Consider the following 26141-nt stretch of genomic DNA (forward strand, 5'->3'; position numbering starts at 1 on the left):
CCTACTTCTTTTCTGTCTACACTCATTCTCTCAGTGATCTTCTGAGTCCTGTGCCTTTAAATACCGTCTATTAACTGAGGTCTCCCCATTTCATACTCCCAGCCTGAACATCTGCCCTGAATCCCAGTCTCCTTTATCCAACTCCTATCTGACATCTCCTCTTAGACATCGAACTGGCATCTCAAATTTAAGATTGTCCAAAATAAAACTCCTGACCTTCCTCCCCAGAAGCGGTCCACCCACCATCTTCTCCAATTCGGTAAACAGCAACCATTCTTCCACACACAGTATGTGTCCATTGTCTGTCTTCTCCACCAGAATGTGAGCTCTATGAGTGCAGGGGCTTGTTTTCTTCACTGCTCAATCACCAGGGCAGGAACAGTGCTTGGCACCTAGTAGGAGCTATTTGTTTGAAAGGATAAAACACTTCCTCAAGAAGCCTCCCAACCCCCTTTAACCAGCTAATTTCCCCCATTACATGTTCTCATAGAACTGGTACCATTCCTTGACAGCACTTTCACAGTTGCAATTGTACAGCCATCTGTGTGTGATTCTTTGATTGATGTCAGTCTCCATCATCAGCCTATAAGCTACAAGAGAGCAAAAGCTATTCTGGTTTCAGTTACCAGCATCTAACCTGGAGCCTAAGGTTATAGAGTAGGCCCTCAATAGATAAAAATAATAATAAATATTGTTAAATGAATAAATAGGTAATACAAGCTATGTGTCCTCTCTCCAGGAAAATATACTCATATACACACTCAATGTGTGTTAGGACTCCAGGTTAGGAACCCTTTGTCTTAGTCCATTTGGGCTGCTATAACAAAATACCACAGACTGGGTAGCTTATGAGCAACAGAAATTTATTGCTCACAGTTCTGGAGGCTGCAAGTCCAATCAGGGTGCCAGCATGGTTGGGTAAAATCACAGGTCGCAGACTTCTTGTTGTGTCCTCACAGAGCAGAAGGAGCTTCGGGGGATCTCTTTTCTAGCACCACTAACCCCATTCATGAGGGCCCCACCCTCCTAATCTAATCTAATCACTCACTCACACACACACACACACACACACACACACACACACACACACCACCTCCTAATACCACCACCTCTGGGGGTTAGGATTACACCATATGAATTCGGGGAGTGGGGTGGGGGGATACAAATATTCAAGCCATAGCACCCTTGCTATATTACAAGGGGCTAAATTTACTCTGCAGTTCACCATGGTGAAATACAGGGGTATGGTGTATCGTTCCTTCCCTCTGTTTCTTCAGTCATGGTCCACAGGGAAGTAGATACCCTGACAAAATGTTCTCATTAGTTGGGACACTTCTGAATCCTCTTCTTAGAAACGGCACAAATAATGTTCAAACAGGATTGGGAGGGAGCACAGTGGGACAAAGGGCAAAAGAATAGGCTGAGAGAGAAGCCCTCCCACAGCGCATTTCTGTCATTTCTCTGCCAAGAGAAAAAACGGTGGTAATAGTTGTCTCACAACCAAATTCAACCTAATCGACTGACTGCAGCTGTTTTATGTGCACAACTACACATCATTTCATCGATTTTATAACTAGCAGCGCTAATGGAAACACACTGAGAGAACCTCATAAATATATATTCGTTCATGTAGCAAATGTTTATTGAGCATCTACTGTGTGCCACATGCTGAAAGATAATGCAGTATGGGGGACTACTTAGCATCTTTTGCCCACACTGAGTATCAGAAGCTGGTCTATAATATTTACAGCACTCAGCCTGAACACCTCACTGCAGTTATAACTAGACAGCTTCTTTCACTCAGTGTCCTATGAAGGTGGCAAAAGGACTTGCTCAGAGAAACTGTCACTAGCCTCCAGAATGAGTACTATAGACTCAACTATATATTACTGATATACACCTACAACTAACTACTACACAGAAGAGGCAATAGTGCCAACATAAGTCTCCAGCTCTTGCTCACTGAAGAGCTGATGGTAACCCCTAACTAGGGGAACTAAGTGAATAATTCTAGTTCAGGCTGGATTTGTCTTCCTGGTCCTAGGAATGCTCATGTGTTCCCAAATTTTCTGGTTCTGTACTGGAATAATCACTTCTTCCTTCAAGATCCTTTTAAATAATTACAGAAAAGTCCTTCATTTTGGTTTATACATTTGTTCAAAGTGCAATCTTTAAGTACCAAGTCTTTACCAAAAGATTTCTATACAACAGGCTCCTCAAAGGCTAGCCCTCTGCTTTACATGCTAATGAAAGTGAGGTAATAAAAGACATACTAATAAAGGACAGAGGTTCTGTCCCTTGAACCAGAGCACTCTGCATGTCTCCTCTTAGGACAGTTCTGCCTCATTCATCAGGGCCTAACTTTGCAAATAGCAGGCATGTAATACATGCTGGGTGGGTGGATAGAGGGAGGGAGGGAGGGAGGGAACCTGCCTGTAACTTCTAACTCTGTTCTCCAAATATATTCAAGGCAAATGACTATGACTTCCCCTTCCCCGAATGGTAAGTACCTGGTATGTCCCAGGCTTCCAACCACCAGTGAGTACAAACTTTTCACTTTTACAGTAATCCCAACTCTTCATGATTTAAGCACATATTCACCAAAATTAAGTCCAGCTTTTTAATAAGCATTCTTCACCAAGAACTTCTATGAATTGTCAGGGGTGCTTGCTATTATAAACTGAATGTACGCAAGCCCCCCACTAGCTTGTGAATCCTATATAAGGTCATTTTCTACTTCGAAGTCCTGATGAGATGGAGACACGCTCAGTCTCCTCGCCTTCACAAGCCCCCGTGCTCCCCGCTGGTATCAGCATCCTTCTCAGGAAGGCCCTCCTCCCCTCTGCCGGGTTCACCCTGGCTGTGCCCAACCCCACACGACTCCCGGAATTCATCACACACCTAGAGTCGACCACTGACCGACCAGCCTTGACCACTGATCAAGGCAGGCTTCACTGAAGATGAAGAAACTACCACTGACTTGTATTTGGAGAATGTGCAGACTTTCGCTTTATCTACTGAGGTGAAATTACACACCCTGAGCTCTGAGGAAGAAGTCACTGAGGCCACCGCTGATTATCACTCTCTTCCCACAGAGAACTTTTGGAGTAAAGATTGGAGTAAAGAACTTCGGAGTAAAGAAGACGTCATTGCTGGTTTTTCTAAAGAGCCTATGACTGAAGCCCCAGATGAGCCCAGCATCTTCATGGGAAGCAACAAGTCCAGCTCAGTGTTTTGTTTTTTTCAGAAAATGAAGCAGATTCTCCACTAGCTGTGACCATCAGTCTACTAACAACTTTCTAAGAAGATTCTGAGCTTCTGAACAAGGTTACCATTCCATTATAGGAGTTTGAATAACTGTACAAGAATAGTGAGACATATGAGGATAAACAGAGTGGCAGGAATTGTACACAGACAGAAGAGGTGCCTCTCTTAACCATGCCCCCATTTAACATAGGCTCAATAAGTGTTTATTTGAATTGAACAGCAACCAAAAAACAGTCCTGATGAAATGGGGATTCACAGAAAATCAGAGCCACAGCCTTCAGGCTTTATCATGCTTCTGCTCCATTGCTCTGAGCCAACCACTCAACCACCAGAATTCCAACCTCTCAGGCCACTGGCTTCCACTGTTCTCCTTTGATGCCCAAGACCAGCTACTTGCAAGGTTCCCATAGAGCCGTGTTGGGGCCCTAGTGACACAGTTCTTTCCCTTCATTCCCAGAGGACAGGGCTTTCAAGAGGGTGAGAGAGCAAGTAAAGGGGTGCACCGCACGAAGGGTGAGCAATGAGGAAGCACACCTCACACTGTACCTTCCACCAGTGGTCCCTCTAACCACCAGGTCTCGTTGCCAGGTCTGGTCCACTCAGCCAGGTGTCTTCCTCACTTAAGAGTGATTTTCCCTCAGGAATCTGTTTTCCTCTCCTCTAGCTAGGATAGCTCTGAGGACCCCTAGTCCATCAGACAGGCCCACACATGTCTGAACTGTAAATGAGGACAGGATTCATTTGGCTTCTTTCCCACAAGGCTCTCGAACCTCATGCAAAATAAGAGGTATGGATGGATATCTGCATTCGGTGTTCCTGAACATTCTGCAAAGGGCAATAATCCCACAAACACTCCAGGACACTTAAGGGGCAGCTTGCACGAAAACACCGCGGATCAACTCCACATGGAACATCACAAAGTCTCATTTCCAACCCAGTGGAAATACCCTGTGACAAGTCCTGAATGGGCACTGTATTAACTGGGGAGGGCTAAAGACTCACCAATGGCTCTGTGACTTAAAAAAAAATACACAAGTGTGTCTCTTATGGAACAGTTCTACAATATGCTTTTCAGGCAGGCCTGCAGCTCGGCTCCATGGGGTCATTCAGGAACCCAGGTTGATGGTGGCTCTGCCATCTTCAGTGGGTGGCTTCCAAAGGTCATTCTAGTCACCATCATACCACCCAGCAGGAAAGGGGGGAGAGGTGTGAAGGAGTGGGTGGGCAACGTCCCACAAGTCAGCCCTGTAAGTGACACACACCCCTCCCCTTACATTCCTACGGTGAGAACCTGGTCACATGGGTATACCTAGCTGCAAAGGACACTGGGAAATGTAGTCCCTGGCAGAGCAGCCACAAGGCCAGCTGCACCTCTGTGACTCTGAAACAAGGGACAGCAAACTGTAGCCCAGGGGTCAAATCATCAAGCCCCCACATCAAAGTTTTCCTGGAGCCCAGCTGCATCCATTCATTTACATATCGTCCATGGCTGCTTACCAGCTACAAGGTCCAAGTTGAGCAGCTACAGCAGAGACCTTATAGCCTGCAAAGCCTAAAATATTTACTGTTTGGCCCTTTATAGAAAACATTTGTATCCCTTTTTCTAGAAAAAAAGGAGAATGGATTCGGTGAGACAATTAGCAGTCTATACCTCCAAAATTTATCTCAGAAATTGCTATAAAGACACATGGCCAAAAATACTCCTGGAACCTTTTTTTTTGGGGGGGGGGTCATACCAAAAGACTACAACAACTTCAGGACTGCTCAATTATGGACCATGCACACCACAAACTACAGTGTATCCCCCCTTAAAAGGAGAGAGGAAATTCAACATGTACTGATTGGAAAATATCCAAATATATTAACTTTAAAAAGTAAAATGCAGGGGCTTCCCTGGTGGCGCAGTGGTTGAGAATCTGCCTGCCAATGCAGGGGACACGGGTTCGAGCCCTGGTCTGGGAAGATCCCACATACCACGGAGCAACTAGGCCTGTGAGCCACAACTACTGAGCCTGCGTGTCTGGAGCTTGTGCTCTGCAACAAGAGAGGCCGCCACAGTGAGAGGCCCGCGCACCGCGATGAAGAGTGGCCCCCGCTCGCTGCAACTAGAGAAAGCCCTTGCACAGAAATGAAGACCCAACACAGTCAAAAATAAATAAATTAAAAAAAAAAAAAAGTAAAATGCAGAACAATACTTTTAGAGTGTTACCATTTGTGGGAAGAAAAAACCCCCAAAATTTAATACATACATAATGCTATATGCTTCCATGGGCATAAAAAAATTCCTGTAAGGATAGAAAAGAAACTGAAAACAGGTTTCTGGGTAGGGAAATCAGAAAACTGAAGGTAAGAACGGGAGGAAAGAGTACTTTTCACTATATACCTTTTTATATCTTTTGCGTTTGTACAATATGCATGTGCCATCTATTTTTAAATAATTAAAAATTAAACTGAGAAAAACCACACACAAAAAAGCGTTTGTCTTTACTTCCACTGCTAACAAACCCTTCCTCTGAAAGACACAATCACTTGTAAAAGCCACGGTAATACCCACAATCAGGTACGGTCAGTTCTATTGACCTGGGAGCCATTTTATATTGTGTATTTGCTTTCCCGTCAGATTCTCAGAGATACCTTATTTCTCTTATTTTCATAGTCAACTACAAATTCTATTTTAGTCCCCTGCTTTTCTTGAAAGTTCCTCTTTCCAAACAGCATTTATCAGTATTTATTCAGTTCTCTCACACATACTGAGTATAAAGAGAGGCAAACCTGACCTCAGAGAAAAATTAAGCACAGAGAGACAAAAGAAACAGTTCCTGATAAAATCAACAATTCTGATGAAAAATCTTGCAAGGGAGCTTACATTTCAGTTAAAAATGACAGCGATCCAACTCACACAAACTGAAGAGAAAAAGGAACCCACTGGTTTGTATAACTGGCAAGTTCGAAATTGGGGTTGGTTTGAAGCAAAGAAAGATCCAGGCTCTCAGAAATGTCCTTGGGGCTCCCGCTCTGCTCGGGTGCATTATGCAAGCAGGCCTTTCTTCTGTGGCAGTCAAGATACCCACCAGCAGCCCCAAACTCCCAGTGGCCCTAGCCCAGCAGTCCTGATGGACAGAGAATTATCCTCTCTTAATGTCAATACAGCAATTCCAGAGAACACTGTGACAGGCTATTCCTAGACTTGTCCAGGGGTGGGGTCTAAGCCTGGCCCGGTTTAGGCTACATGCCTCTATTTATGGGCCACTAGGACTATATACAATATATGACCTACACAAAGAAGAGTTCCCCAAAGGGTACTGTAGGAGTGGTAGGTAGAAATAACAGATGTCCTCTATTGCTTCTAACAAGTCATGACAACAGCCACTGGATATGTTAACATAACTATAAACCTTGCTCATCACACTGGTTAGAAGCAGGGGGTTTTCAATTTCAAGGCAAGGTGGCTGGAAAGTTCAAACTTACACACACAAGACTGTCTGACTGGTCTGCACTAGACATAATTTTGAATACCAGATTGGGAACTGCTCATAAATTGGCAGGGGAAAAAAAACAAAAACAAAGCTCCAAAAAATGCAATTTGTAAATCAGATCACAATCCTTTGGGGTCTCTGAATTCCTTTTGCTCAGGGCAAAGTATTTCTGTGGTACAACCTGCCAAAATCTATCTTCTTTAGTGTAGTCACATACTTTTTAAATGACCATCTAAAACTCAACAAAGTTATCTAAGTTTAGGGTCTGTATTTAACTCTAAATTATAAAAATAATTTAGGTTGTATTTGTATTCCTCTTACCAAAGTTGATTCACTTTCTCCCAGCATCTTCCAGGTCAGCCGAGCCAAATGGATATATGGTCTTTCCTTAGACTGACTAACTGACTGACTCCTGAGGAAATGATTGCAGGTGTCCCTCCAGAGCACAAGGCAGAGGATTTGAATGGAAGTTCCGGAGTAAGCAGAAGACTCATCTAAGAGCAAAAGTTTGCACAGCCCTGTTATAAGAAACCTGCTCATTTTTACAACAGAACCATGGAGGACGTGAATGAGAGCTAGTGCTATATGCTGGTTTAATGCCAAACATCTTTTATCTGGAATTATATGATGAAAGCCAAATTTCCAAAACATCTTCAGGAAGGAAGACTGATCAAAGTATTTTAAAGCAATGGTTCCCATCTATAATTGAGACATTCTTGGGTATCCCAGATTATCAAAGAGGGACACAAAATCTTCAAAACAAAATTAATTTAGGTCAATTTTATTTAAAAACATATATAAATAGGCCAAGCAACACTTAAGCCTGAGAGGGCTGCAATCTTTGCTAAGAACAGAATGAATGGTCCAGAAAGACTAATACTTATTGCTGATTGGGCTCACAACGTCAGCCCTCTTCAGGCAGCAGCACAGTCACTAGCAAACATTTTACGGGCACCTTTTATGGGCATTAGAGATTCACAGAGCAACGGGCTACAGCCCTACCCTCAAGGAGCTTACAGTATAGCTGGAGAGACATGAACCATCCAAAACAGACACAAAGTCCACACATTTATCATAACAAAAGCAATTACTGGCATAAGTCTTCACATTTTTTAACAAAGGAGCAGTAGGAATATCTGAGCAACTACATCAAGTTTCAACCTGACATACCAAAAAAAAATTTTCTATCTATTCTTTTGTTCACTTATGCTTCAACTCAATTGAATTAAAAGAGGAAAGCATAATTCCAAGCCAAATGTACCATCATAACATTTGCTGTCTCAGATGAAGGGGTGGATTGTTCACGTCCTAGAATTTCTCCATGGCACTACATCCAGAGGTCAAGTTCAGTAGTTCTGACTGCCAAACCGATGTACAAATTCAGACAGTGAGTAGACGGCTCCCCATCCCACCTCAGGATCCATACTGATAAAATCATTCAGGTTCATTTTGGAATCTACAAAAATACATGAAAGAAATGTCCACTGAAAGCACAATTCTGGCTTAACAGCAATAAAACAACCCAGAAGACCAAAAGTAGGGAAAATTATTCAAATGTTTCATAAGGGGTCAATATCACTTCTCTGGTATTCTTGTCTCAAATGTATGACATCAATCTAATCATGACAAAACATCACACAAACCCAAACTGAGGGACACTATTCATAGTCAATGACCAGTACCCTTCAAAAGGGTAAAAGTTGTAAGGAAGAAAAAAAAAAAATTGTCACAGACTGAAAGAGAATGAGATGAGGAGACATGACAACTACATGTAATATCCTGAGTTAGATTCTGGACCAGAAAACAGAAATAGGAGGAAAAGTTACAAAATTTAAGTAAGGTCTATACGTTAACAGTACTGTGTCAATATTTTCCTACTGATTTATTATTTTCTTGATTTAGATAATTACACTATGGTTTTTCTCAGATCCCCCTGGAATCTGAGTAAGGGGTATATAGGAGCTCTCTGTACTGTTTTAACCAATTCCCTAGCAATCTAAAGTTATTCCAAAATAAAAAGTTAAATGAAAAAATGCATAAATAAGCAAACTGCCAGTTTACTGGATACAGCTGCCAATTTACAGGAAATACAGAGGATACAAAAGGATACAATCAGCAAAATCCAGACCATTTCTCCCAGATTCATTTCTTCAACAAATAAATTACAAGGAAAAAAAAAAAAAGAGTGGGACTAGGAATCTCTACATATTAAAAAAGACCCTAAAGAGACACATACCAACCAAGCACGACGGGGGGGGCTTTATCTGGACCTTGATTCACATGAACAAACTACATGAAAAAAGATTATGACTTCATGAGATAACTGTGATAATCTCAACACTGACTACAGAGATATATGTTGATTTTAAAGAATTACTGTTAATTTTTTTAGATGTAATAATGGCATTGTGGTCACGTATTTTTTAAATTAATCCTTATATTTTAGAGATCCATACTGAAATATTTAGAGTTGAAAGGATATAATATCTGGAATTTGCTTCAACATAATACAAGAAGGGGGAAAGTAGATGGGATATAAGTGGATGGGATATCAGCCATGAACTGATAATTGCTGAAAGTCTACTGTTCTGCCTAGTTTTGTATATGATTAAAATTTTCCATACTACAAATTTTTAAGTGTATACAGGGATGCTTCTACTCATCAAAGAACTGTTATGGGAACTGCACTTCCACCATAAACTGCCAGAAAAGTGGACAAAATATATTTAGCAACTGTTTCCAGACACCAGACAATGGGCAACACACGACTGACTGCTAAGAAAAGAGAAACAAGGGCAGGAGCTGTAGGATCCCTCCAGCTCACTGCCCGGAGGGCTGTTTCCAGACCACAGCACGGAGGCAGGGACACAAACAGCATGGGAGTTTTTCCCGCCAATGGGAAGACAGAGCTCTAAGTTCAGGAGGGCCTGGCAGCTACATGTGAGGGACATAGTGTGGGAGAGGAGAGGACTACGCAGAGAGTGTCCCGGATTTCTGCAGAGGGAACTCACTCCTCTACCCCTAAGTCTTTGGTTAAGGACTAATCTCATAAGGCCAGGAAAGAAGCACCGTAAAGCAGTCAGTCTAATAACTCCCAGAACTTCCATGGTCCCCACCAGCCAGGGTAGAGAGAACTCACAACACCTGGGCATTTGGTAGAATCCTCAGAAGGGTCACACCAAAGCAGTGGGGCTAAATTAGCCCTGGGTGAAAGGCTGCTTCAAACCTGCACTAAAAAAGCCTAAAACCAAGCCCTGAAAGGATCCAGCTGACCCCCAGGAATTTAAGTGCATGACAGAACCAAATCCAACACTGTTTTTAAAAGTACCTCAAATTCACAAAGCCCGGCACCCAACCAAGTATTACGAATCACACAAAGAAACAGGAAAATATGACTCAACGCCAGGAGAAAACTCAATCAACATTCACAGACAGAAACGACAGAGATAACAGAATCAGCAGACAAGGACCAGCTATTATAAACATGCTCTGCATACTCAAAAGGGTAGAGTAAAACATGAGCATGACAAAGAAGGAAATGGAAGATATTAAATCAGCCCCAAATGGAATGTCTAGAGATGAAAAAATAAAATATGTACAATGAAAAAAAAAAAGCACTGGATGGGGTTAACAGCAAATGAGTTAATGAAGAAGAAAAGATCAATAAATTTACAGACAAAATAATTATTCAAAATGAAGCACATACAGAAAAAGTCTGAAAAAAAATGAACATCATTGACCTAAGAGAAGTAACAAGCCATCTAACATACGTGTAGGGGAAGGACAAGAATTTTTTTTAAAAAGGGGGAGAGGTCAGAAAAAATATTTGAAGAGGTACTGGCCAAATGTTTCCAAATTCGATGAAAACTATAAATCCCGCAATCTAAGAATCTTAACAAACCTCAAGCTGAATAAGCCTAAAGCAAACTATGCTACAGTCCATCACAACCAAATCCCTGAAATCGAGAGATAGAGAGAAAACCTTAAAAAGCAGCCAGAGCACACTGCATTTAGAGAAGCAAACACAAGAACAACGGCATGCTCCTTGATCAGAAACTCAACAAGCGAGACACCTTTAAAAAACGGAAAGAAAAAACATGTAAAACTAGCATACATTACCCAACAAATATATCTTTCAAATGTGAAGGTAAGCACTTAGGATACAGAAAACTAGAAACAGAGTCATTCCCACACTTACAACAAGAAAAGCTAGATAATCAGCAAAAGCAGGACTTCTGTTGAAGTCATCAGAGGGCCAGGGATGCACGATGACCAAGGAATCCAAAATAAAGTAAAAACAGGCGCCTCCCAGGAGAGATGGGGCAAAAGTTCTTGCTTACCTGGGGTAGATGCCAGACTCCATGTAAGTCAGCTAAAATCTTTAAGAAATGGCTAAAGGAAACCTCAACTTCTGAAATACAACTGTATTCATTTTCTAGGGCTTTTTAATGTAAGTAAATAAAAGAGGATTACGATCTGCAAGCATTCATTACCTAATAACATATAAAAATAAAATAAGAATTTTTTTAATTTTTAAAGATAAATGTATAACAAATCAGCACTTGCCTATAATCTCCCCAAGAGGCACTACAACATTTCTGTTTACATAACACTGGTCCTCCAGCTGGGCTCAAATTAGCCAGTGTTACTATAACACGTCATCTGAGACAAGGATATGAGAGGTAAATGCGGACAAAAGGCAGCAAAGGGCTCAGAAAGAGAACGGGACAAATATGGTAGACCCTATAACTCAGCCCAAGACTTGGGAAACGTCCTTAAGAACTGAACCATCTGTAGCTGGTACTGGAACTGAGCCTTCAGAGCAAGGCTGCAAGACTGTGACTCTCCGTTTCCTTCTTTTTTCAGGGAGGGGAGAAAAAAAAAAAAAGAGTTCCTTTATTTAAAATACACTAAATGCTGAATTGAAAATAGTGAGCCTGCAGACACATGACCACCAAAATTATTAAATGTATAGGCTTTATTGTAATGTGCAACACATCAAATGTACTAAATTTTAAGCCCTAAAGGCCAATTCCATAACTAAATGCAGGGGACCAAGGAAAACTGCTATGAAAAAAACAAAGCTGCATCAGTTTAAAGTTTGATGTCTTCTTGAACCATTTTTTTTCTTTTTTAAGCTTTTTTTTTTTTATATAAAGCAATACTAATTAGCTAAAGGTAATTCCTCTGTCTCCTAACTTCAAATACATTCCTTTGATAAACACAGGGCTTGAAGTAATGGATTTACCACACGAGAGAACATGAACATGTGGTTAAATTACTACACGAGAAACCAGTATGTTTTACCCCACATTCAGAGCAGATTCCTTTGAGTTCCAATATCAACCTCAGGAGGCCCCTGATGAGCTAGTTACATAGAAGGGGTTGGCACAAAGCCTGGCACCTTTGCCAGGCACCTCTTGGGAAGTAGTCATTAAAACCCAAACGAACGACCGGGGCTGACAAGGTGTTTACTGAAGGTCCACGACATGTCAGGCTCTGTGTTAGTGCTCACATGTAAAAGAGAAACAGGGAGCCATGCAAGCATTGTCCAGACCACGCCGTGCAGCAGGATGTGTGAGACTGAAAGCAAGACCCATGATGCCTTTTCCTGACCTGAGCTATCCCAATTCTAATGCTGAAGCTGGGAACCAGGTTGGTGAACCCAAAGAAACTCCAATATAAACTTTAAAAATCATGAGAGCTTTTCACAGAGAGCCTCAAAAATCAGAGCTGGAATCCTCTTTCAGTGTTCACTCACTTCAAATACACCAAATATATTTTTTACTTTCTCCCCTGCTGAACTCTGAATACTAATGTCCTATTTTTCTGGCATCCTTCACGGCTTACAGAGCATTTTGACTCAGAGGATGTTTCACCAATAAGTGGCAACGTTGCAAATTAATTCTCACCATAAATAATGTTTCCAACTCAGGTGAATGCCAAACAATAGTAACACGGTGAAGAATCCTTTACCTACTTAAGTCTCAAGAAATTCGTAACTGGACTGATGCCTGAAAGCACAGAAATGAGACGAGTGGGGCAGTAAAACCTGCTAGCTCTCACCTCCTTCTAATGCAGATTTTGTCACAGAGTCAGTGAAACGACATTTCACATATCCCAAAGATGCAATGGGGACTTCCTTCACCATCACATGACACCCACCACGGCAAGGCGCTACTAGTCCCCCCGTTAAGCGGCACAAACACGCAGATCTCCCCAAGTCCAGGGCGCGAGCAGCAGGTACACCCAACATTCCAGCAACGGGGTCGTGGTTCGGCTCCCTCATGCTTTGCCTCTCCCATGAGTTCTGGTGCCTTCCGGTGCTGCTCTCTGTGCCTTAATTTCTGAATCTGATAAATATAAGAACTATACTCCCTCTTACCTCTTACCACTCAGGGAGTCTTACCCAAAGAACAATGCACTTCTTGTCCTTGGTTAAGGGAACACGCTCATCTGCACAGTGATGGGAAACCCCTCTGAGAGGGCGTCCTTGGCTCACCTCCAGTCTCAATGCAGGGATATGATGGAGGAGGTTCTCTCCAGTTCCCACTGGAGTCTTTCATGTGAGATCGGTCAGAAGCAAAGTTCTTCAAATATGAATCTGCGCGGATCACTCTAAATTTCCTGTACATAAACCAACATTCATTTATATCACAGTTGAAATTCTAACTCAATTCTCATATAGACTCATTTTCTATGACATGCACAAAACTAGACAGGCATTTCTGTACTATTAGTGACACACAAATATATATATAGCTTTAATACCTGTTAAAGACGCCATGAGAAATGATCAGCTGATATCCCAAACTACAAAGGCATGGAAGTACAGCCGGTTGCCTTTACTTGCTCAGTGTTATGTACGAGGGGCAGAGGGCGTAATGTCCGGGTGCTGCCGTCACAGCCCTCTGACTTCTGTCATCGCCAGGCATCCAGCTCCGCCACCAACCAACCACCCATCCAAAACGAAGAGTATGAGAGAAATGCCCAAAACGACTGTTGGAAAATGTTCTGGATCTCATCACACAAATTTTTAAAGACTGCCAACCTTTTATACAACGGACAACCTTTAAAACTTTAAAACATTTTGAATCTTCTGTAGAGCACATGATTCTCAAACATCAACTCAATGGTGAAGACAAGTGATCTTTACAAAACCAATGCAAAAACAAACACCCAAAGTAACTGTCTAATTGTCAAGGTCCAACTTCAGAAAGTAAGGTAAATCCACCCTGAATTTCCTCACCTTCTGAACTGTGGATGGATGTCCTCATCAGACTTAAAGGCATCTTCCACATAAGTATCAAAGGGGCAGGGAAATGGCAGGACAGTGTCAAGATCATAAATGAAGCTCTGTCCTCCACTTGAAACATGAAGCAAGACAACATGGTAATCCTAGAAGTAAAAGTTGCTGAAGTTAACCAGGTTACCTTATGATGGTGTATTCCAACGTTATAGTAATAATGCATATATATCATCAAAAACAGATACAAGGGACTTCCCTGGTGGTCCAGTGGTAAAGAATCCTTACAATGCAGGGGACATGGGTTCAATCCCTGGTCAGGGAACTAAGATCCCACATGCTGCAGGGCAACTAAGCCCGTGCGCCACAACTACTGAGCTCGCACGCCCCAATTAGAGAGCCTGCATGCCACAAACTACAGAGCCCATGTGCTCTGGAACCTGTGCGCCACAGCTAGAGAGAGAAAACCCGCACACCATAACTAGAGAGCAGCCCGCATGCCCCAACAAAAGATCCCACATGCCTCAACGAAGATACCACGTACCGCAACTAAGACCCGACACAGCCAAAAATAAATAAAATAAATAATAAATCTTAAAAAAAATAAAGTTGAAGGCTTAAAAACAAACAAAAAACCATATACAAGACTAAGACAGTCCTCCTTATAATAGCAAAATAAAGCAAACACAAAACCCTGAAAACAGACCAAATGTCCAGCGACAGGGAACAGTCAAATAGTGGAAATGTTCATGTACATTAAATGTTCACCTTTCGATCCAGCAATTTTACCATTAGGGATCCAGCCTATAGAAAAATGGCCACATGCATGTAAAGGTATATAAACAAAGCAAATCTCTGCAGCACTGTTTATAACACTGAAAATTCAGAAACAACCAGAAGTCCACCAAGAGGGGAATGGTTAACAAACCACGATGCAGTCATAAGATGGAGTCCTACGCAGCTGCTAAAGAGAAGTAGGTAAATTTTTGTGGAAATTGGACTAAGTCCATGTTACACAGTTGGATGGAAAAAGCAAATTGCAGATTATGTATATTATTTTATTATTTTTTTAATTTATGTGTATATAAAGAAAGACATGTGCATTCAGAAGTACACATGCATGCATATGAGTACAGAGAAAAAAGTCTACAAGGATATCCTCCAAACCATTAACAAACGGGACAGCTTGAGGTGAGCCTGGAGAGGGGAAGGACTTTAAAATGCGGTTGTTATTGGTTTTAAGTCAGCCAAGCCCTAATATGTAGCCATTAAGGAAGAAGAATACAGAGAGCTTTTCCTGCACAGCTGGGTCCCAGCGCACAGGTGAATTCTCACTCTCACTCCCGGACACGGGGCACTGCCCAAACCAGCTAAGGGCTGGAAGGGACGTCAGGGAGGTTTATCAATGGACATGAGGGCAGTGTGATGCTTAGAGCTCCTCAGAAGAAAAATGCTCTCACAGAGAACAGCACTGCGAGATAAAAAGTTCAATCACATCAATACAATGTTAGAAATACCATCTGATATTTCTAGTACTTCAGAGCTTACAAAGCACTTTCTCAAACAATGTTTCATTTGACCCTGTGAGGTGGGGAACATAATTGAGACTGGAGATGTTGTACCATCAGAGCTGAAAGTGCTTCCTTTGGCTCCAGTTCTATCTTAGAAATCAGAATAGCATCAGAAATGAAAGCTTATTCCCTGTCCTCCCCTTAATGCATCCTACCCTCCAGATACATGAACTAAGCGCTGCTCCCCCGGTAACAGTCCACGACTCCCTTCCCCCAGGCTTGCTCACGTTACTCGGCCCCATCTGCACCACCTTCTCCTCCGCTCTCCCCACATCTGTCACTCAAGCTCCAACTCAAATGCTTTCTTCCCCATGAGCCCATCTTTCATCTTTTCCCACCCCTGCCAGAAGCAGTCTCCGCCGTATCCAAAATTTGTTTCTCTCTTGACATCTTCTACACTATATTACAGTTTTTTTTTAAATATGTACTCCTTATTTTTTTGTGGGAAACCATGCTATTAAAATACAGATACGAAGATGAGAAAGATAGGTCCTTACCCTCAAGGAGTTCCTAGAGAAGCGAGGGGGAAACACAGGTCAACTGCTGCAGAACGGTGAGATGATGAGGTAATTCAGCAGAGGTGGGAGAGCGTGCAGGCACAGGCGCCTGAAGCGGGGTCACCTGGCTCAGCCTCAGCCCCACCACTAGCCAGCTTCCTCCTCTACAGGACGGAGATAACTGTGGTGTCTACCTCACAGTATTACTGAGAGAATTAATGAGACTACTATGTAAATAATCAGCCTTATAAAAAGCCAACCAAGGGCTTCCCTGGTGGCGCAGTGGTTGAGAGTCCACCTGCCGATGCAGGGGATGCAGGTTCGTGCCCCGGTCCGGGAAGATCCCACATGCCGCGGAGCAGCTGGGCCCGTGAGCCATGGCCGCTGAGCCTGCGCGTCCGGAGCCTGTGCTCCGCAAAGGGAGAGGCCACAGCAGTGAGAGGCCCGCGTACCACAAAAAAAAAAAAAGCCAACCAAGGCAAGGGGTGTGTGGGCGGGGAGGAAAAGGCAGGCAACTGCTAAGGAGCATTTCACTGAGGAAAGGCTGCCGTCACTGCCTCTTGCCTGAAGGGGAGAGCTTCCCAGAAGGAGGACACAACTTGTGGAAAAGCACAAACAGGGACTTCCCTGGCGGTCCAGTGTTTAAGACGCCACACTTCCACTGCAGGGAACGTGTGTTCATCCCCTGGTCAGGGAACTAAGACCAGGGAACGAGGCGCAGCCCAAAAAAAAAAGAGAGGAAAAGGCATAAACAAGGAATACCCTTCTGGTTAGCTCGGGTCCATATTCCTACATAACAGATGGCTGGTGAACTCGAGAGGGAAAGCAGGCCTCAACTAGGAGTCACCTTCACGGCAGAGATGCGGAACCAAGGAATGCAGATTCCAGCAATAGCCTCACTCTCTGAGTTGGGTACAGAGCTTGTCCAAATGCCTGGTAAAGACCCAGTGGGGCTAGAGGCAGGGATGTCCACTTAGAAAGTGATCTGTTTCTCTGGGGATCGTGCCTCTACCCACTTAGGGAAGCCTACCCATTCCCTGCAACAGAACAGCAGTGAGGCCCAGATCAATCTGCCAGAGACTTGCTCCACATAGAAAATCTGTGGGGAGACTTCCTGAAACAAGGTTCCCCACACTGAGCCGCCATGAGCTGCTGTGTAAAGGGGGACAGGTCCTTTCCCTACAAGTTTCCTGAAGACAGGAAGCAAGACCGTGACTCAAAATCAGCTGAGCACTTCAGCAATGGGCATGACTGCTAGGGCAGATGGACAGTCCGCAACTGGGGTTATTGTAGCTCTGCTAACAATAATAGCTAACTCTTCTGGAGCACTGGTACCAGATACCAGGACAATGCTTCAAATGCATTATTTCACTAAAGCCTCCAGTGACCAGAGGAAGACACCGAAGAAAGAGCGTAAATAACCTGTCCAGCTCACACAGCCCACCAATGGGAGGACTGGGGTTTAACCCCCATGTGTCCAACTCAGCCTGCACTCCTAACCCAACACTGCTGGATTTGGGCTTCAATGTTAGAGCAGAGGATCCCCTGCTGGTGAAGGAAGCAAGAGCATGAAGCCAAGGATTTCAGTCTATTTGTGCCTGGCATATAAGAGGCACTCAATAAATATATGTTAAGTAAATGAATGAAGCCAATTCAAATGATATCTTATTCTAAATAAGCATCAGAAACCTGATGTTTGTTGCATTATCATGAATGGAGTTTTACTTTATCTTCATGTTTCTTAGCATAAACAATTCCATTCTTCAGGGGACCAGTTTAAGGTGACATATGGATGTGTACTGGAAAGGACCCAGCCCTGCCAATGATCAGCTTAATGACCCTGAGCTATTCACTCTGCCTTTCTTGGCTTCTTTCTTCACCTGAAAAATGAAGGGGTTGGCGCAGATCCATGTTTTCCAAATGCCAGTCATGTTCACTCAGAAGTCTACTAAGAACACTAATTCCTGAACCTCTAGATCGACTAGATCAAAAACCTGTATTTTTTTTTCTTTTTTCTTTTTTTTTCTGCCATGTCGCACATCTTGCAGGATCTTAGCTCCCGGAACAGGGATTGAACCCAGGCCCCTGCCAGTGAAAGCCCTGAGTCCTAAGCACTGGACTGCCAGGGAATTCCCAGAAACCTGTATTTTTAACAATCTCTGGATAATTCTACTGTGCAGCTGGACTAGATAATGCTCAAGTTCCTTCCAGTGCTAAATAGACAAGAGTCTAGATAACAAATATATCTGCTACATCAGCCATTTAAAATCATTCCTATAATAATTTCAAAATTAAAAGAAAACATGCCCGTAAGTGCTTCTACCTTAGACCAAATAACATCTATCGTCAAGAAGTCAAATTATTAATAATTATCATAGTCTTTCTCTACTGCCCCATTATTTCTGCTCTACCAAAACATAAAGACCACTCATGGATTACAAGTACTATTGCATCAGAAGCTGTCTGTGTTGACCACCTTACCCAGATCACAGGTCCATCCCCAGGTCTTGCCTGTTGTTTCCAGATAGGTATCTACAAAATACAATAACTCTCCTAAGCCACAACTTCAGTTAAACCACTACTAAATTCTCTAAAGCAATACATACATGAAAAATAAAATATTTCTAGGCAACCAACAATCAAGGTGAAAGAATGAATGGATAAGAAGAAATCCAAATCCTTCCAAGTGTCCTTAACAATGAAGGAGCAATAATTAATTACAAGATGTTTTCTGGAGAGTAGAAAGAGACCTAAACTAGGAACTGGAATTCCTGGCAAGTTCAAATCTTGCTTTCCCACTTAATTATTCATGGGACCTCCCTGAGTCTCTATTTCCTCATCTATAAAACAGAGACAGCTGTCTGGACCTTGTCTACTTCACAGGGTTTCCACTGGGGTCAAACAAGATGATGTTCACAAAAGTGCTTTACAAAATATTAAGGGCTTACTTTTCTTAATACTTCATAGAAGTTTACTACAGTTCCATTAAAACTCCAGAAACAAAGAAACCTTTACTTCAAACCTGAGAATATGTGCCTCTAACTTAATTTAAAAATTAAGTTTAATTTTAAAAGCTCTAACTTAATACCTGAAGAAAGGGGATTTTATTTGCATAAACATACCATCACATATTTCCTTACCTGCAAGTAAGGGACTAAGCTCTACTAACTCAACCATGTCCTGGTAGGGAAAAAATCTCATTCAAAAACAAACTTTAAAATGTTGCTGTATTTTATAAGGCACATTTTAGAACAGTGCTAAACCCATGGTCTATTTAGCTTCTAATGTAATCCTAAATTTCCACAATCACTCCCCAACTTACCATCTTCCTCTCATTAGATATGAAGACAGCATAACACTCTTCTAAAGGATACTGGTCATGGTTTTTGATGTATTCACAGAGCTTCCAAATATTTTCTTCACTGAAATAAAGTAATTGTTTAATCAATATAATTAAACAAGAACACTCTATGTCTTTCAAATTTGCCCAAAAGACTGATAATGACATTTAAAAAAATTGGTAGAGACCTGAAATACCATCTCATCCAACAACTGGCTAACAGTTGAACCTTCTCAAAAACATCCCCAGCAAGGGACTTTGCTGGTGGCACAGTGGTTAAGAATCCGCCTGCCAATGCAGGGGACACGGGTTCAATCCCCGGTCCGAGAAGATCCCACATGCCGCGAAGCGGCTGGGCCCGTGAGCCATGGCCGCTGAGCCTGCACGTCCACGGCCTGTACTCCACAACGGGAGAGGCCACAACAGTGAGAAGCCCACGTACCACAAAAAAACAACAACAACGGATGGATGTGAGGGACAAGAACTAACAGGACTGAGGTGGGAGACAGGGCAGAAGCAGCATGGCTCCACCCTTACAGAGGTTCCAGGTTCAGCACCACCACTGGCTAGATGTGTGACCCTGGGCAAACAACAGGCCTCTCTGTGGCTCAGTCTTTTCATGAGGAGAATGATAACAAAACACCTATCTCCTAAGCATGGATGGAAGTACTTGGCACTAGGCCTGACATGCAGTCAGAGCTGAACAAATGGTGAGCTCCACAGCATCAGTTTGGTGACCATCTGAAGGAGGGAAAGGTAAGTTATAGAGGACCCTAAGGTTTTTTGTGCAGGGACTGGAAAGTGGGGTTAGAAGTCATTATTCAAGCAAGGGAAAGGCAGGTGTGGGTATGAAAAGGACCAAGATAAGAGTGGTGATTCAGCCACAGAGGTGGCCTAGGACAGGGGTGCAGTGTGTGGACTCCAGAGCCGAACTCTGCGTGTAAATCCCCATTCCTTCACTCACAAGCTATGTGGCCTTAGGCAAATTACGTTGACATAAACGTCTCAGAACAATTCTTGGCATATATCAAGTGCTACGTGTAAATGTAACCACTATTATAATGACGACACGGCGGTTCATATCCTGGTTTCTGGTACAAAAGGGACTGAATTGGATTCCGGGCTGCTATTAGCTGGGTGATCTTGGTAATGTTACTGTAGGATCTCTGCGCTTTCATTCTCTTCCAAAATTAAGATGACCTTCACATCAGTGTGAAACCACGCAGGCTTCAGCAGAATAATTTCCAAATGCTCTCTGCGGTCCACCCTCCGCCTCCAACCCCCTTCCTGGCCGCCCAAGCCCTGAGATCTGCTGACAAACGTCCAAGCGAAAGAAGCCGGGCAGAAGTAACGCACCACCGACCCTACCACTCCTGGCGAATACCGCCCCCTCCACACCCAAACGCCCACGCTCGACTCAAGGAACAAGGGCTGCCACTCCCGCTCCCCGCTCCCTCCTCCCCTCAAACCGGAACACTCGCCCGCCAAGGCCCAGAGCGGCCCCGGGGAGGGGCCGGGAAGAGGCGGGGCTCGGCTACGACGCCGCGGCCGAGCGGGCCAGGGAGACGCCGGGAGCCGACCCCGCTCCCCCTCACCAGTAGCAGCTGTTGTAGACACAGGCGTCCCGCGGGGGACTGGCCGGCTGGTAGTGGGCGGCTGCGGCGGCGGAGACGTCCCCTTCCATGGCGGGCCTCGGCACAGGCCTGAGGCGAACCGACTGGAAGAGCCCCGCGGGCGGGCTTCAGCGAAGGCGTCGGCGGACTAAGCGCAACGTGGGTTCGCGGGGCGAAGTGGGCGGAGCTCGAGGCCGCTGGTGGCGTCCCCGGGTGGTGGGGCCTGGGGCAGGGTAGGCGGAGCCTGGGCGAGCGGGCGCGAAGGATCCCCGCGCAAGAAGTTTGAGACGCGCGTTGCAGATTCCGGAAGGGTGGAGTCGGGGCGGGAGTGGGGGGGGGTGTGGTCAGTGGGCGGACGAGCGCTGCCCTGGGTTGGTGGGGCATGTCCTGTTGGGCGGAGCCTGGGCGGGGCGAGCGACGCAATCTCCCGGCGTGCGAAGCTTGGGACGAGGTGGGCGGAGCTCGAGGCGCGCAGTGCTGGTCCCGTGAAGGTGGAGCCAGGGCAACGTAGGCGGATCCGGGGTTGGGTGAGCGGCGTGAGTTCACAGTGGGCGGAGCCCAGGGCGAGGAGGACTGCGTGGTTTCTGGTGGGCGAGACCCCAGTTGGGTGGGGCCAGGGGCGGGGCGGGGTGGGCCAGGGGCGGGGCGGGGCGGCACGTGGTCCTAGAGCGGCTGCGGCGCCAGGCTTGCTGGAGGTTTTGGGAACAGCGGGGTTGCAGTCAGCGTGGGGGAAAAGGGGGTCACCGGCTGGCCGCTTGAGACACGAGTCAGGGGAGGGCTTGGAGTTGGTGAACGGTGCTTCATGAGTCTCCGAGGAGTCCGAGACCCTGTAACCTGTTGCCGGCTGTGGCAGATGAGACTCGGAAGACTCCACGTGTGCAAGTGAAGTAAGAGGACCTCTGTGTGAAAAACAAAGGTTTAGTTTGAGTCTGGTGGGGAGGGGTAGCGGAGAGGATGATGAGGGGGGTTAATTCCAAATATATTGGCTCAGAAAGGTATGTTGATTTTTTTAACATAGTAAGAACAGTTTTGAGAGGGTCCTCATGATATCCTTTTTGTGTTAATCATATATTTGTTTATTTGCTGGCAGTCTGGAAGGAAAGACAGCAGATTGTTGCAAGTGTTTATCGCTGCATGCGCCACAATTCCTGAGCCTGCGCTCTAGAGCCCGTGAGCGCGCCTAGATCCCGCGCTTTGCAGCAAGAGAAGCCACTGCAGTGAGAAGCCCGCGCACCACAACTACAGAAAACACGTGTGCTGCGATGAAGACCCAACCCAGCCAATAAGAAAAAACTTTTTTTTAAAAAGTGTTTATCTCTGGTTAATGAGTGGTATGGAGGACTTTCACTTTAGATTTATATCCTCTGAATGTTTAAATTTGCAAGTGACATATATAGCTGATCAGGGTATTTCCCATTATGAAAACTTAAATTTTTAGTTTATTTTATTGGTTTTTAGATTCTCTCAGTCTCATGAATTGTAAAGCCCAAAAGTCCTAAAGACTTTGAACATAAGTCATTGTGTCAGTTATCAGTGTATTGCCTCTCAGGTCCAAATACATACTTCAACATAGGCTCTGTGATAAAAAACTGAATTCCTTTAAGCATTTCTTCTTTAAAGTGAGCATGATGTTAAGCCTTCTCAGTTAAGTTCGCTGGAGGAAGAAGCTTCCTGCAGTTTCTGGGACCTGACCAGAGTTAGGAGTGTGGTTAGGAGAGACCAGACCAGAGGTAGGAGTGTGGTCATGAAAACATCCAGTGGGGTCCGCTCCAGCCACAGACCCAAACTCGGTCCTTCTGCAACCTTGCAGCTTCAGCCTGGCAATAACCTGTATGCAGCCCTCTTGACACAGAAACCAGAGCCCTGCGAGGCCTGCAGGCAACCACCTGCCCATTGTCCTTCAGCAAGACTTTTGGGGGTCAGGGTCACACACTGAGCAGTCCTTCCGCCCCCCACCCCAGTATTCCCCCCAGGCCTCTTGAAGGCCTTCTGTCCCTGCTGGCTCCCAGATTCCCGTGGTTCCCCACAGGGCCAGTTGGTGATTGCTCGCCTCCACCCGCTTCTCTGCCGTCTGCCTAGCAACTCCAGACTGCCTGCAGCCTGGCTAAACCAGCAAACTTCTCTGCTGTCTGGTAGCCAACCCTTGCTTTCTCCAACGAGATCCAGACCCCTCTCAAATTTGTCCTTGCATACTCTCCCTCAGCCCTAGTTACCATATAGTTTCCTTTTATCTTACAGTTCACTTTTATCATAGTTAATTCTTGACATTCAAATTCTCTTGTTTAACCTACCATGTGGTTTCTTCTTATTGGACCCAGACTACTGCAGGACTTTGAAGCCAAACTAGGTAGGTTCTACTACTTACTATTTGTGTGACCTTGGGCAAAATTACTTCACCTCTTTATGCCTCAATTTCTTCATCTAAAATGAAGTTAATGATAATAACACCTACCTCATAGCGTTGTTATGAGGGTTGACTAAATTTATGTATATAAAGCAGTTAGAATATGTGCTGACACATAATAATAAATGTTAGCTGGGACTTCCCTGGTGGCGCAGTGGTCAAGACTCCGCGTTCCCAATGCAGGGGGCCCGGGTTCGATCCCTGGTCAGGGAACTAGATCCCACATGCATGCTGCAACTAAGAGTTCTCATGCCGCAACTAAGGAGCCCGCCTGCTGCAACTAAGACCCGGCACAGTCAAATAAATAGGTTTTTTTTTAATTAAAAAAAAAATGTTAGCAACAACAATTTATGGTATAATTTCACTCCATTATCTCCAATATACCATATACTTCTGTCACTGAGTGTCTTACTACTCCTCAGACACACTAAAACTTTGCAAAAGGTACACATATCTTCTATCTAATGTGTGCTCTTTCACTTTCCTTACTTGCAGCTTTTCCCAGGGAAAATTCATTGCTGCCTTCCATTTTTGCACAGCTTTTTTTTTTTTCTGTTTTGTCATGACTTTTTAGTCATATGTCTTCAATACTATTATCATCTTAAGTAACTCAACTTGACTCTACCTCTGCCATGAGCAGTTCCATGACACAGTCTTGTCTTGGTGAGACAAAATAATAGCTCCAGAGTCAGAGACTCTAGCTCAAATCCTTTCTCAGCTACTTACTATCCTGTATGACCTTGGACAAGTCACCAACCTTTCTGTGTGTCAGTTTCTTTGTAAAATGAGAGTAATAAAAGTCGAGTGTCTACCTAATGAAGCTGTAGCGAGCATTAAATAAACTAATCTGTGCAAAAAGCATAGTACCTGGCACAACAGAAGTACCCTATGTAGTAAACAACTACAGAGTTTTGCAGTTATGATTATTATTATATTTCTCTGTGAACAGAGTATAAGCACTGTGACTGGGATAAATCCTTGTTGAATTAATGACTTTATTTTATTAGGATACAGGTGAAGTTACTGTCACAAAGAAACTCAAAAATGTAGTGGTTTAAATGAGATACAAATGCATTTCTCATATAACACCCTGAACATTTACATTCCAGAGCTGATGTAGTGTCTCCACAGTGTCTGTTACCTAGGCTCCTGAGATTTGGATGGAAAGCCATATCTAGGGTGTTGCCCTGGTCCACATATTTCAAGAATGCTCACCACCATATCTGCTATAATTGCATGCTGGCCAGCAAAATCAGGAAAAAGCAGGAGCGGAAGGTTTAAGAACAAAATCCACAAGTTGTACACATCACTTCTGCTCACATTCCACTGCCTAAAAGATAGCCACAAGGTCACACCCAGGTGCAAGGGAGATCAGGAAATGTAGGGTTTATTTTGGGCAGCCCAGCTAATATCTTAGTACTTCAAGCAGAAGGAGGGAATGAATATTGAGAGAGCCAGCAGTCTCTGCCATAATGTGCTTTCTTTATGCTTCTAAACTTTGTCTCATAAGCAGGAATTACTCTTTAAATTGGAAAAAATAGATCATATTTTTTAAATACATACAATTTCATGGTAAAGGCTATAAAAAAGGATATGGTTTCAGAGGGGTAGGAGGTGCATAGACCCAGATTCTGACCTACAAATCCCAGTGATCTGGCTGTGGAAGAAATAAGAGATGTACTCACACAGCCAACACCCAGTGAAATCAGGATGTTAAAGGGCAGGGGTTTGGAGGAGGAACACATAACAAAGGAAAATATTAAAAAGGGCCATGGATGTGAAAGGGGAGATTCAGGAAGTCTATAGCACACAATACAGTCAGGTTTAATAGCAAAAAGGGCTTTTATTTTTTATTGGGGGAGGGGGTATTTTATGCTCAATATCAAGAGCTAGAAGAAAAAGATATTCCCACTGCTTGAGACCACATGATACGATAATGATCAGACAACTGAAAGAACACAGAAATACCCAATGTCTGTCTATTTTGCTTGCATTTTCTATCAAAGAAAATGATCCTCAAGCTGTAAAGAACAAAGAAAATAGCAGTAAGAAGAAATTAAAAGCCAAGATAGGTGCGGTGGTAGAAATCACCAAGTTGCCCTAAATGGGTTAAAAATCTTTAGACTCAAATGAGTTACATTCTAGCATACGGATAGTGCTTTAGATTATGACCCCAAAGCCTTTCTTAAGGATCTTTGAGAAAATATGTTGGAAGAGATAACATAAGACTAAATATGAATAGTTGCTGTCTTCAGTTTCATAAAAGGAAAAATACATATATTCCAGACAGTATACCCTGATGAACTTGAGGTCTAGTCCCAGGATGATTTGTGACCATGAAAAAAAGGTGATTATTTAGAGGCTTCTACTGGTTTGCCAAGCCCACTTCATGCCAAATGGACCTCATTTCATGCTGCTGGAAGAATTATTTGATCGTTAGAATAGGATTATAGCACAAACAGTATAATTTGATTCCCACAAAGCAGCTGTCCCAGTTATACTAGTCATGACTCAATCAGTTAAAAGTCAAGGGAAGAGAGGCTGTTTACTAGCCCATTGAACAGGAAGGACACTGAAGTGGCCCTCACAGTTAAAGGATGAGCTGCAGAAACCAAGGTCTCAAGGGACCAGAAGCAGAACTCACTTCCCCAGGCATTCTTGCTCTCCCCTCTGTCTGCTTCTCAGTGCTTGGCTTCATTCTGAGGTCACTTCACTTCTTGCTGTGGG

At 43.8% G+C, this 26141-nt stretch overlaps 1 protein-coding gene and 1 long non-coding RNA gene across 11 annotated transcripts in view; one reads left to right on the top strand and one right to left on the bottom strand.

Moving 5' to 3' along the window:
- The window catches only part of NTAQ1 (N-terminal glutamine amidase 1), a 252410-nt gene extending 231076 nt beyond the window's left edge, over positions 1 to 21334 (bottom strand). For 4 of the 10 annotated variants that reach the window (XM_067711343.1, XM_067711344.1, XM_067711342.1 and 1 more), the window contains exons 1-5: positions 20993 to 21334; positions 19380 to 19479; positions 18539 to 18589; positions 13993 to 14141; positions 13246 to 13370 (exon numbers count right to left, since the gene is read on the bottom strand). In XM_067711343.1, the coding sequence (XP_067567444.1) occupies positions 13246 to 13370; positions 13993 to 14141; positions 18539 to 18589; positions 19380 to 19479; positions 20993 to 21081 (514 nt within the window). In that variant the 5' untranslated portion in view covers positions 21082 to 21334. Of the gene's footprint in view, positions 1 to 846; positions 1462 to 7508; positions 8200 to 8454; positions 13097 to 13245; positions 13371 to 13992; positions 14142 to 18538; positions 18590 to 19379; positions 19480 to 20992 lie in introns of those variants that run through there. The other 6 variants (XM_067711348.1, XM_067711349.1, XM_067711350.1 and 3 more) reach the window with 4 other exon arrangements.
- Positions 21335 to 21626: 292 nt separating this feature from the next.
- LOC137209908 (uncharacterized) lies at positions 21627 to 23966 on the top strand. Its single transcript, XR_010936174.1, has 2 exons — positions 21627 to 21897; positions 22101 to 23966. It is a non-coding gene; the product is annotated as an uncharacterized lncRNA (long non-coding RNA).
- Positions 23967 to 26141: the final 2175 nt, after the last annotated feature.

Source organism: Pseudorca crassidens, chromosome 17 (assembly GCF_039906515.1).
Source record: "Pseudorca crassidens isolate mPseCra1 chromosome 17, mPseCra1.hap1, whole genome shotgun sequence".
In the NCBI taxonomy this organism is placed as follows: Eukaryota; Metazoa; Chordata; class Mammalia; order Artiodactyla; family Delphinidae; genus Pseudorca; species Pseudorca crassidens.